This window comes from Megalops cyprinoides, chromosome 3, assembly GCF_013368585.1.
Source record: "Megalops cyprinoides isolate fMegCyp1 chromosome 3, fMegCyp1.pri, whole genome shotgun sequence".
NCBI classification, from domain to species: Eukaryota; Metazoa; Chordata; class Actinopteri; order Elopiformes; family Megalopidae; genus Megalops; species Megalops cyprinoides.
In genome coordinates, this window is record NC_050585.1 from 16,211,366 (window position 1) to 16,223,825 (window position 12,460).

The 12,460-nt window shown below is 43.1% G+C and overlaps 2 protein-coding genes across 2 annotated transcripts; both read left to right on the forward strand.

The window, feature by feature from the left end:
• Positions 1–1,974: 1,974 nt before the first annotated feature.
• Positions 1,975–5,694, forward strand: gng8 (guanine nucleotide binding protein (G protein), gamma 8). Its single transcript, XM_036523287.1, has 3 exons — positions 1,975–2,047; positions 3,872–3,995; positions 5,566–5,694. Exons 2-3 carry the CDS (start codon positions 3,912–3,914, stop codon positions 5,692–5,694), a joined length of 213 nt encoding a protein of 70 aa, XP_036379180.1. The 5' UTR covers positions 1,975–2,047; positions 3,872–3,911.
• An 854-nt stretch (positions 5,695–6,548) lies between these two features.
• On the forward strand, positions 6,549–11,521 carry tmem45b (transmembrane protein 45B). The gene is made up of 6 exons (XM_036523284.1): positions 6,549–6,642; positions 9,034–9,235; positions 9,363–9,575; positions 10,120–10,304; positions 10,678–10,820; positions 11,164–11,521. Exons 2-6 carry the CDS (start codon positions 9,046–9,048, stop codon positions 11,279–11,281), a joined length of 849 nt encoding a protein of 282 aa, XP_036379177.1. The 5' UTR covers positions 6,549–6,642; positions 9,034–9,045; the 3' UTR covers positions 11,282–11,521.
• The last annotated feature ends 939 nt before the right edge of the window (positions 11,522–12,460 follow it).

Below are 12,460 nucleotides of genomic sequence, written 5' to 3' on the forward strand. Positions count from 1 at the left end.
CCAGTTACTACATCTTTGTTGAGCTTTTTGAAGAACGATAATGACTGTAATTTAACTGTTAATTTACTGCCTGATCAGATTTCACAAGGCCAAGAAATAACATTAAATAAAATAACTAAACACACTTTTATCTGTTAATTGGTGTTTAATGTTTAACACCTGAGCTTTCAGCTGCAGGCTCACCATGCAGATACTATCTCAGGGCATTCCTGGGTGTGGGTAAGCCAGGATGAGGTTGTAATGTGGCGCTGGTCTTGTTTGGCTGGCTGCTTCCCCTCCCTGCTGCGCGTTGGAGCAATAAGCATGCAGAAGTGTTGGTTAATGAGGCGCTTGGCATTAAGCCACTCCCCAGCAGGCTCCTAGCCCCCCCGCAGGCCCTGAAACCAAGCCTGACTGTGCGAACGATTCGGGGAGGGGGATGAGTGGCGGGCGGCTTCACTGCCCTATGACAAGCTTCCCTCATGTGCAGCCATCGTCGTCGAGGTTGAGATCGACAAGCGCAGCCTTGCACACCATTTCACAGAGGTGCTGATGGGAGGTGAAGTCCAGAGCTGGAGGAATGTATGCACTCTGCAACCTTGGAACATGGACTTCATCTCCCTAGACAATCAACTATTGTCAATATCAGTTTCGAGAATCCCCTCTCACAAAACCTGTTTTAAGGTATGCCTCAGGGTGAAGTGACAGCAAAGGAATTTACAATAATGACTCAAATGAAGAGAAATAACAAAGAGGGCAGAATTCAGCAATGGACAGAACTGTTATTGCCATCGCCATCACCATTGCCATCTCTCTTGCCATTGGTTGCCTCCTAAGGAACAGTGCATGTGTTCACATCAGATCATTACTTTGTTCCATGATCGTTCCATCAGATCATTACTTATTACACCATGGTCAAGGAAAACAAACACCAGGGCTGAGTTCTGATGGTAAAAGACTATTTATATGACATTTCACAAAAGGGCTGATGGGAAATGTAGTTGAAACCTGCTTTGCAATGTCTATCATCAACATCTGTACATCACCTCCCATCAGCACTCAGATGCAGAGCAACTTTTTTTTTTTTTTTTTACAAACTCACCCTCAGGGCTCATCAGCTTGTTTGTCTCCAGCACCTTGTTTCAGCTGCCTGTGGCTCTCCCAAATGTACAGGAAGATCACTCCTTTTTCAGGTGGCTACATCACACAAACACCATCCTGCAGAGCTTACCCACTGACTGCTGTACCCCTGTGACATTGTGATTGGTTGAGACCTAACAGTCGAACAGAACCAATGATTTAGAGGTAGTGGATTTCAGGGGTGGTATAAAACAAGAGGGAAACACCATTTTTGTCTGTCATTTATCTTTGCTAAACTAACTAAGCAACAGCCCCAGTTACATCTACATTTAGTCTCGTATCCAGAGTGAGCTCGGCAAATATACAGTAGTCCTTTTTAATAAGGCCACATGAACAGCAAACGCATCAAAGCAGTCATCAACACACCACACAGTGCTATAGAAACCAGTGCAATAATGACTACAGAACAAGTGCTACATTACTAAAGTGTGTAAGTACAATAATACAGTAATATACAAGGAAAGGAAAGACTGAAGTATTACAAATAGGTAGGGCAACTAAGATGCATTCCGAAGAGGTGGGTCTGCACCTCGGGGTTGTAAGTGCTGCTAAGCCCCCACAGCTCAGAACCTGCAACCCAGTGCTAAAGCCCAGCTCAAGCTCACAGGTGCTGCCCATTCTCCTGCGAGCTGTCTATCACAGTGCCTGAGCCCTGGGGGACACGCCCCAGAGAGAAGGTCACATCCCCATGCCTCCTGTTAGAGCAGTAGGCTGCCACTTACGGCTCGCCCCAAACTGGGTGGAGGGGGTAGCTCGCGTGTTAATTGCAAGAGGAGGCGACCTTTCCAGTCCCTCCTCCCCTCAGCCATCTCTCTCCTCCACCTACCTCTGCATCTGTTGCTCAGGGTCAGTGAAGTGAAGCTGAGCAGGCATTAGCTCCACGCTCCATCTTCAGGACCTTTTGACCACAGGGCTCCTCTGTTCTGGGGTGAGTAACGCAATCAGTGCACTTCATAGTATTCTAGTGTTCTGCTGCCACTGCAAGCTTGCTTTGCCATGAACTGAAGACAGAGATGTGACATTATATGTGTGAAAGACCATTATTGACCATGAGAAACTGGCTTCTTTGGGATCAGCAAAACGTATCTGTGTGCTGTTTGTCAGTCACAGTGTGTGGAATCATGGTTTTTATGGATGATAAACTTTGTAAGAAATGGAAATTGTATAAAAAAAACTCAAGCAGGAAGCAAATTGAATGTCTAAAGGGAAGATTGCGCAAAGTTTTTTCATCAATTGAATGCATAATATTAAATGATGCAATTTCAGGAAAATGCATTTGGTATTAGTGGTACTGAGAAAGGTTACGTCTTAACTGTGTATATAGGAGGATTGGGTGAAAAATTGTGTGTGTGTGTCTGTGTGTGTAAGATTGAGGTGGAGAGGTTCTGCAGATTACATGTATGTTTGAAATAAATCAAATTTCACTGACTGTACAGACATCATCTCTCTGTGCAAGGCTGCATGATCATAAGAGCTGTAGAGCTCTACTCCAAATGAACCGGAGTAAAAAAAGTGAAATTGAACATCACAGCTTTTGACAAACTTACTTGATCTATAATCCTAGACCAAGAACAGAGCAGATTGCTTTCCCCATCAAGCAGGACAAATAACCAACTTTTATGATTAAAAGTATTTATATGTGAAATCAGAGACAGTGCTGTGGAGCCGTGTGACTCTGGTACACCTCCTCATCTGGACCCCCCCCCTTCCCCAACCACCTGCTGTGACACTCCTGTGGGGGGAAGAGAGGGTTATTACCATCATTAGCCTCCCCCTGGCAACCTGCAGGAGCATGCTGCTTATCGCTGATACAATATTCTTTCACTGAGAGAGCAGTGGGGCAGTGCAGAGTAACGGTTGGAGAGCTTGTCCACCTGGTACCAGTCTGGCTCCTGTTTGGGACACTGCTGTCATAGCCTTCAGCACGGCACTCGGCCTCAGCTTCTGCAGCTGTGCACATGAATAATATGTCACAGGTAAGCAGCGTGAGTCACCTTGCGTAAGGGCATCTGCAAAGCAGCTGGATGAAAACGTAATGAGAGAAGAGAGGTTACTGCGCAGGGAAGAAGAACGTTAAGATCACTTTGTGTTCCGCTGCAGCGCTTCCACTCTGTTCTTTTGCCAAGTTCCATGTAGAAGAAGACACTGATTCAGCTCACAGACATGCTGTTGGCCACCACGCTCACAAACCAGCGCACTATACTGTACCAATCCTGGACGCAGAAGCTGATACGGACGTGGTGTCACAGGACTGTAAGAGTTTAACTTTAATGTGTTTCTGACTCGGTTTGTCCATCGCGGCCATGTGCGTCTCAGAACAGTGAAGGGGATTTCCACAGCAAACATGGCACACCCCCCATCACAGCTGGACGGCTGAGGTGCAGGTGAATGCTGCAATACAGGGAACAGTGTACTGTATCAGTAAGCTGAGGTGTTTGTGTAACATATCAGTCGCACTCCCATAGGGACTCTTTTCACCGGCATGCCCCAACCTGCTTATATCCCCCCAGAGGCCCATGGTGAGACTATGCCAGATGAGACCTGGGTATTGGTGGAACCCAGCCCCCAAAGGGTTACACAAACAGCGCATGGCCACACCCTGCCTCAGCTGCCACTCTAAGTCCCAAACAATTGCCTCGGTACTTTGGTAGAGTGGCCTAGAGATGGCAGGGCTAAGTGCAGAGGAGAGTCCAGAGGAAAGGGTCCTGCCTGCAGAAATGGGGGCTGATGGGGTTGTGTACCTTCCTTTCAGAGCGTGACCGGGGTGCGAGGAAGAGCGAGGGGCAGCCACCATGTCCAACAACATGGCCAAGATCGCGGACGCGCGCAAGACAGTGGAGCAGCTGAAACTGGAGGTCAACATTGACAGGATGATGGTTAGTTAGGGCTGAGCACAGCCAGTGTGGAGACACCATACAGAAACATCCCTCACATGTATCGAAATATCTTGAAATACAAAAACAAACGTAATAAAATTTTTATGAAGTATATGTCAAAAATCTTTAACATAACAGGAAAACACGTTACTTCTTACATGTTTGTGCTTTATGAATATACTCTAAAATTCGCAAAAATCTTTTTATGTCAAATGTACAATATTAGTACCAAAGTATTGTACAAAAATACAGACAATATTAATATACTCCACTATGATTATATGTGCATATTTGGCATCTAATATATGACGCCTATTCAAAAATATATTCAAAACTATGACATGTATTGATTTTTAATGGAATCAAAAATAAATAAATGTCAATTTAAAATATTGAAATTTCCCTTTTGGCAAATATCAGTTGTTCTAATTGACAATAGAAACTAAAAATGCCTAATCTTTATCCTGTAGAGCTGCAGTTCAGCTGAGTTTGTTGCCAAGGAGTAATTTACAGTTTAATTAAATAAGCACAGGTGTAATGGATACAAAATTTCTCTTAAGCGTGAGAATGCAAATAAGGACCCTGATAAGTCACTGGAAAAATGCTCTCATACACGACCCTCAGTGCTTGCAAGTACACAGTATTAACCCTGCTTTAAGTATGTTTATATGTTACTGGTCTGTAATGATGTAATCTTGTACCATGACATAATGAATGCAAGTCATGATGTCTTGATGAAGACAGACTAAATTTTGCTGAGGTGTGCAATTATACCCCTGATGGTGATTTTCTAAAGTATAATGCAGTATTTTAAAAAATGCTCAGCATCACTGTTCTGCAAATGGCCTGAAATGGCTTTTAATGGGGTCACCTTTCTTAAGTTGTTAATTCTTTAATTTTTGAAATTTCATTTTTGACCAATGCAACATTTTTTGTTGGCCATTTCCTGTTTAAAGCATTGGATTTGTTTATCAATCTAATTACCTAATATTAATCATTACTACAAACATGAGAAAGTAAAAATAACATAGTTCTGCTACTAAGAAGAACTCATCTCCCTTACACAAGCATGAAGTATTGGGAAGACTATCTGCTTGGCCTAAAAACTCTAACAAGCAACACAACCACAATCACATGACTGGAGATGATTAAAAATGATTCAGAACAGCAATAAAAGTGGTTAAACAATTTCTGCATAGAAGAAAAGAGGCACACTAATAACACGAGAGGCGTACTAATTGTGAGCACATTCCAATACAACTTAGCGCTAACTTCTTATACTTATCTTTGGTTGGTAGTAGATATAGTGTTTTCCTCTGGAAAGTGTAGTAGTAGGGTACAAAAGAGACTGTAATACAATCAAAGCTCACTTTGTCCTCTCTGTGTCGAGGGAACATTTCTGATTTGAATGTATTTATTTGCCTCTTTCTACCTCTCTCCCTCCCTCCCTTCCTCTCTCCTTCCCTCCTTCTCCATTGGTCTCTCTCTCTTTTCCCCTCCCTCTACCTCTCTTTCTGCATCCCTGCCTCCTCCTCCTCCTCTTCCTCCCCTTCCCTCCCTCTCCCCACAGGTATCCAAGGCAGCAGCAGATCTAATGGCATTCTGTGAAGCCCATGCCAAAGAGGACCCACTGGTGACTCCAGTGCCCTCTTCTGAAAACCCTTTCCGGGAGAAGAAGCTCTTCTGTGTCATACTTTAGCTGGGACATTTTTCACAAACCACAACACTGTAGAATTTAGACCGTTTTACTATTTTTTGCTTCATCAGATCACAAGCATTGTATATTGATGTGTTGCGCCAATGGACTATGTATGGTGTCTATTTACATGATGTCCATTGGGTGTGTGTAAGTAAACTCTTAACTCATAAAATTTTGTCATTTTAATCGGAGGCCTTTGGTCTGAGTCATTACGGCATACACAGTACAATAGTCCACTACTGATTTTGACAATGGGGTAGTTACATTTGTTGATAACTTTCATGACAAATATTCCTTCCTGAAAGGAATTAATGCCAACATAGGTGGGTGAAGCTGACAAGCCTGACTAGAGAAAAACACACATTGTTATTGGGTGCAAAGTTCATCAAATCAAGCTGTGGGGATCTCATAGGTAGCCTCTCCCTTCCCCATTCACTCTCTGACAGTGATTACTCATTAACTTGAAGATACAAACCCAAGGTATTTGATGTAGGCAAAGTCATAATTGTTTTAATAATGATAACTGTAAAAGTTAAATTGTTATTTGAAAGAATAGCAGTTATGTTCCTCAGATATGGGACTTTTAATAATAGAATGTATTATATTTATTCAATCATCAATAATCACTTATGATTATGAATACTTGAAATATTCTGAAATATGCGGTTTTTATATTCTCGGGGGGTGAGGGGTAGACGCGGGGGCAGTGCAAACTAAAGCAGTCACAGCAGATGGTGACAGTATAACAGGTAGTATAACCATGGAGAGCACTGTGCAGAAGTGAGTCATGCAGGTGAAAGGCGGAGTCAACAGGTTTTTGCTATGCGGGGAGACGCACAGGTGCACAGTGAGACGACAGGTACACAGGGCTCCTGTCTATCGGAACTGTCACATGTGTCACGGATACAGAAGAGACTGTTAAAACAAGGAAAGTAATTAAATCAAAAGGTATGCTCCTCATTTGAAGAAACTGGAAATGATTTTATCAAAATCTTATAAATTATGTTTCCTGGTTTCAGGTTTTATTTAGATGCATGAGCTCGAACGCAGATCGAGAGCAGTCGAACGAGAGAGTGTGTGAGAGAGGAAGGGGGAACACAGGGACTTAGAGAGATTGTAGAGAAAATTAATTTCTGAAATGCATCGCATTCACTATCGTGATATCGTGATAATGTCATAATGGTCTTATCCCGATCTGTGTGCTTTATGGTCGTATGCGCGTTGGTTGCTGCCTATGTTCTCATCGATCTTGCTAATCCTACCCTGGGCCAATTATATGGCTATATGAGCAAGAGCAAAGTCCGCTGCCTTAGAAATACGTACTCTTTTTCATGACCGAAGCATGAGTCGCTACATCAGTTTGTGATTCTGTTCATTAAACGTGTTTCAGTTTTATTTCTATTTTCCGTCTGGTCGGTACTGCTTCTAAAGTTGGTGTATGTCGACCTAATTACAATTTGAACACTGGTAAGTGGTATCTGTCCAATCGTTAACTCAAAGATACTTTAGTTTTTTTATTCGAAACAAGAAAATCCTTGACAATGACAATTGAAAAACGCTCCACAAGAAATACAATTCGACAAATCTGCCCGGCCGAGAAAAACTTGTTCAGCTGGTATAAAAATGCCATCCAAGTGATGTGTAAACATACCATTTCCACATGGCTAGTGCCCTAATGACTCTTATATATTAACTTTTTACAGACTATTTCCATCTTGCAAGTAAGTGGATTTCCACTTGGGCGATTCAGGAGAAATAATTAGAGGAGCTGAGCCACGGTAGTAAAATGCAGACATGGAAACATGGTTCGCGCTACAATTTTTGCTACATTGTTACAGAATATTACACGCAAAATACATTAAACAGAACAATGTTAAATTTGAGACATCGCCTTAACCATCGCAAAAATTATTCACAGCCGTTTAATTAGATTGAGGAATGCATCGTTGATATATCCGCTTCACTTTTCAACTAAACTGTTAGCATAAAAGTCTTTTACCTTTTCATCTTTGTCAAGATAGAGATTGTGACTTTATGACAGTCTGGTATTTCATTGATTACTATCTAAATATCGAGGTCATTTTTTTAAATGTTTATCTCCATGGGTCCATTTCAACAACAAATGACAGCATCGCTCAGGGGTGTGTCTTTACCCGTTGCTATGGCAGTGAGCTTTGCTCGAACAGTGATTCTGCAAAACAGTTGAGGAAGAATAGGCGTCTAAGCTGCACATCTCAATTAAAGCAAAGTACCTTATTTTGAACAGGTAACTTCTTGCTTGCTATGTTAAATTGTGTACAGCTACGTGGGACTGTATTCAATCAAAAAAAAAAAAAAAAAAATCCGCAGTTAAGCTTACAACTAAGCTTACTTAGCTTAGTTGTTTTTCGTTACATTTTTCATATCATTCGGTGATGGATGATCTCACCAGACATATATGTCGCATTAAAACTTGCATTTAATTGCATGTCAAGGAAATGTTAAGGAAAACGTTCTGATTGAATCTAATCCAAGGTTTACCCTCCGGGTGCATTCTTAGGAACGTGAGTATCAAGTTCAAACCGCGTTTCAGATGAAAACATGCTGAAAAAAAATGCGCTCTGATGCCAAGTGATAAAGTAGTACAGGTCAAGAAATTGCTAAATCTAATTAATTAAAGGAATTTATTTTTAAATACAATATATGTTACAATATGCACCAAATATTACAAATATGAATTCATATTTCATGTATTTAATTTTATGCATATATTTTATTATATGCAAATATTTAGCAGAATACACAGCATTACAATATATTCTATTATACATGCATGAAATGAATTAAATGACATAATTAATCATCAGTATGACTAATTATGTTATTTAATTAATTGTCATTTAATTTAAGGATTAACCATCAAAATTTGATGGTTAATCCTTCCACTTTGAAGAATATTTTTGACTTAAATTTGTTTTTAATTTAGAGATTAAGCAAAACAAGTACTGAAAAGTTATTACAACTGATTCTTCCAGTCTGTCAAGCCAACACATTGAGATATTTTCATGGTTTATTTACTCAGGACGTTTTATTTTAGTACAGAATATGATTCAGTGGTTTATTATTCAGTGGGTGGGGAACCGGTGCTGCTAGTTGCGCTCTCAAACTGACCTGATAGTGGGGAATGTACACACACCTTTTTCCAATGCTCAAGAGTTTGGTGGCTGATTAAATGAAAGAAAACAAGAAAGAAAAAAAAACATATGTAAGCTTAGCAGAAATATGAAACTGGCACTATATCAGGATAGACCAGATTGTAGTCAGATAGGGTCATCAGGCCTGACTGTTGTCTTTTTCCAGGGGCAGGGGGACATGGCCAACTTCAAGGGGCACGCTCTCCCGGGCAGCTTCTTCCTGCTGTTTGGCCTGTGGTGGTCGGTGAAATACCCACTCCGACACTGCTGGAAGAAGGGCCAGGCGGGAGGGAGACACAGACCACCAAAGTTCTTCAACACAATGGACTTTGTGGAGGGGGCAATCAAAATTTTCTTTGCCTTTGTGGGTGAGTGCTGGCTCTGTGTGATGAATTCATTGAGGTTATTCCCCCTTACACTTTGACTGACATGCCAGGTAACGAATAGGAGGGAGAGTTCTTTTGACTGTTCTGTTGTGCCCCTCCTGCTCCTCAGGCATCATGGCAGAGCAGTTTGTGCCCGACGGGCCCCACGCCCACCTGTACAACAGTGAGGAGAAGTCCTGGGTGAAGCTGATGAACTGGCAGCACAGCACCATGTACCTGTTCTTCGGAATCTCCGGCATCGCGGATGTCCTCACCATGTCCCCCCTGCCCGTCCCGCTCGGTCTCGACCGCCTCGCTCTCTCCCTGGCACTCTTCGTCGAAGGTGCAGTTCCGGGCCCGGCACAGTCTCCCCACAACCATCATGTCAGCCACTGTCCTAGCTACAGCTGTCCCCACTGATTCTCTGGTGACATCTGACAGCCAAGATTAAGCACAACACCAGAGACAATCGCTGCCAGTACTCTGCCGTCCTTCCTGTTCTGACCGTGGTGACCACGTGAATCTGTGAATTTTCAATGAATATGCAGGAGCATGCTGGGCCTGGATGTATTTGGGTTCTGATTGGATGTTACAAGGATTCAGCGCATGTTCACAATGATTAGTATCAGAACCAAAAAAAGTCATGGTCTCACTGCTAATGGATCTTCATCAACTCTTGCCACGGCCAGAATTTTTTAAGCTCAGCAGTGTAGGTCCAATCCTTTCAACATGAAGCACAGGCAGTCTGACAGTCTGTTACTAGATGTTGATTGGGTTATGGGGTAATAATAACTATGAGGCAGAGTCAGTGGTGGTCAATGTCCTGTTTTTGGTGGCGCGTTCCACTGGGAGGGTGTCCCATGCTAACGCATCTCCACACTCCTCAGGATTCCTGTTCTACTTCCATGTGCACAACCGGCCTTCCCTAGACAAGCACATCCATTCCCTGCTGCTGGTGGCTGTTTTCGGGGGCTCTGCCAGCACCCTGCTGGAGGTGTTTAAGAGGGAACACACCGTGCTGGAACTGTTCAGGAGCAGCCTGGCCATCCTGCAAGGGACCTGGTTCTATCAGGTATCATTATGCTTCCTCTCTGCAGACGGCCTTATCTCTGGTCACTTGCACAGGATCAGTCAATAAAAGTGCAGAGTACAAAGTGCAGAATGTGAATTACAAAGGGACTTAAAGGCCCACCTACTCTGAATGGGAGTTAGGTTTGCTCTGACTGCTGGTTGATAACTTCCTGTAGTATGTGGATGATCTGAAGACACGTTCCTCAGTATAGTTATATTACACATGCAACTTTAGATATGTCATACACACAGATACCAACAGACACACACACACACACACACACACACACACAGGCACACACACGTACCACACACAATCATGCACAAACACACATGCACAAACAAAGAGACAAAGGACGTGTTTACCCCATTAGATCGGCTTTGTGCTGTACCCGCTGAGTGGACCGCAGTGGGACCTGGAGCTCCACGACAACATCATGTTCATCACCATGTGCTACTGCTGGCACTATGCCGTCGCCTTGCTCATCGTCGGCATGAACTACAGCCTCGTCTGGTTGTGAGTACTCCTGCTTCCACGGCTTTGCATGCCACCAGGGGTTCAGTTTCTGAGAAAGTCCCCAGGCACCACTCCAAACTCTCTCCAAGCCCTTTCTGCTGCACAGTTCAGAAGAGATCCTGTTACCTACCCCAGACTGTATATTCAACTCAATTACATTCAATTCAATTTATCAGACAACCTCTTTAATGACCTCTTTAGCTTCTGCTTCTTATTAACTTCCTCGAGCACGTCTGTTTTCTTAAACCTCATGGAGCTAAAGACCCCTTTTAAGGAGTCTCCTGTTTCTGTGCATCCTGCACTCCTCTGATTGGTATCTCCTCTTGTCCTCTCCTCTCGCCAGTGGTGTGAAGAGGTGTACAAGGAGGCAGCTCGGTGACATGGAGATCAGCCTGAAGACGACTTTGAACTCTGATGCCAGCTCCCACAAGGCCCTGCTCCAGGACTCTGACGAGGAGTAGGCAGCCATGCCTCAACAGAAGAATAGCTCACAGCCTTATTAATTTTATTTAAACTGAAAGAAATGTGTTTGCTTTTATTCTCAAAGACACACGTTGTGGTGGATTCAACACCTAATGGGACTCAGTACAGAAATCTGATATAAAGCCCTTTTCTTTTTTCAATCGTGCCTTCAATAAAATATAAAAATTAAGTATTCCTCACTGCAAATATGTCAATAAAGTACTTTTTTATGAGTGAAACTTGCCCAAATTTTGTTTAAACAGAAGGGTTATTAAACAAACACTTTTTATTTAGGAGGACTGTAGTGAATCTGTTGTCCCAGGCCTTGCACGATGTGGCCCAGTTTGATGCTGCAGGGGTGTGGCTGGGGGGTGGGGGGTGGGGTGCTCGTCTCCTGGACAGCATGTGTGTGGCGTCTGGGCTTGGCAATGGTTGGACAAAACCAGCCAGGCTAGTTTTCCCACCTCAATAAATGATGCAGCAGCTTGATACCGGAGATGTAACATGAGCGTGCTTGGTCACCACTAAGCAACGCTCACCAACCGTTCACCAACTGGGATTTTCATATTTCAGGTCACAAATCCACTTCCTGTTCTGACCCTGGCTCAAAAAAAGGCAGCGTGGTCATTAGCTAATTACTGCGAGTCTGTTAAACTGTAACCACCCCCGAGTTCTAAAATAGCGTGATATCATATGTACCATCAGCATCTACAGGAAAAACGCCCTGGGCTCACCGTTAACTTCGAAGAAAAACGAGATGGATTGACATACTTTTACAGTTCCTGCGGTTGTGATATACAGCTACAAAGTCAAGTCAGGTCTACTTTATTCATAACTTTTACAACCGTTTGTCTAGAGGTGAGGTACTGTGAAGTAATGATGAAACCACTGAATAGGAACTACTAATTGAGAGCTACAAACATGTTTGTCTCGATAAAATCTGTGTTGCAGTGCAGGCAAGTCAACGAGGAGGTGAGAGAGGTAAGCGACTGAGAGAAAATTTGCATGCATGCCTGCGCTTTGAGCCTCATGGTTTCAGGGGGAGGGCAGAAGTTTGCCGCTTGGTCCAGATCAAGGTCACCAGGCAGGGAAGGGTTTGGCATTGTGTTAAACCTTTAACTCTCTCCTCGCTTCCATCCGCTTCGTCTTGGATGAAAGCAGCACCAAAGGTCTACTAC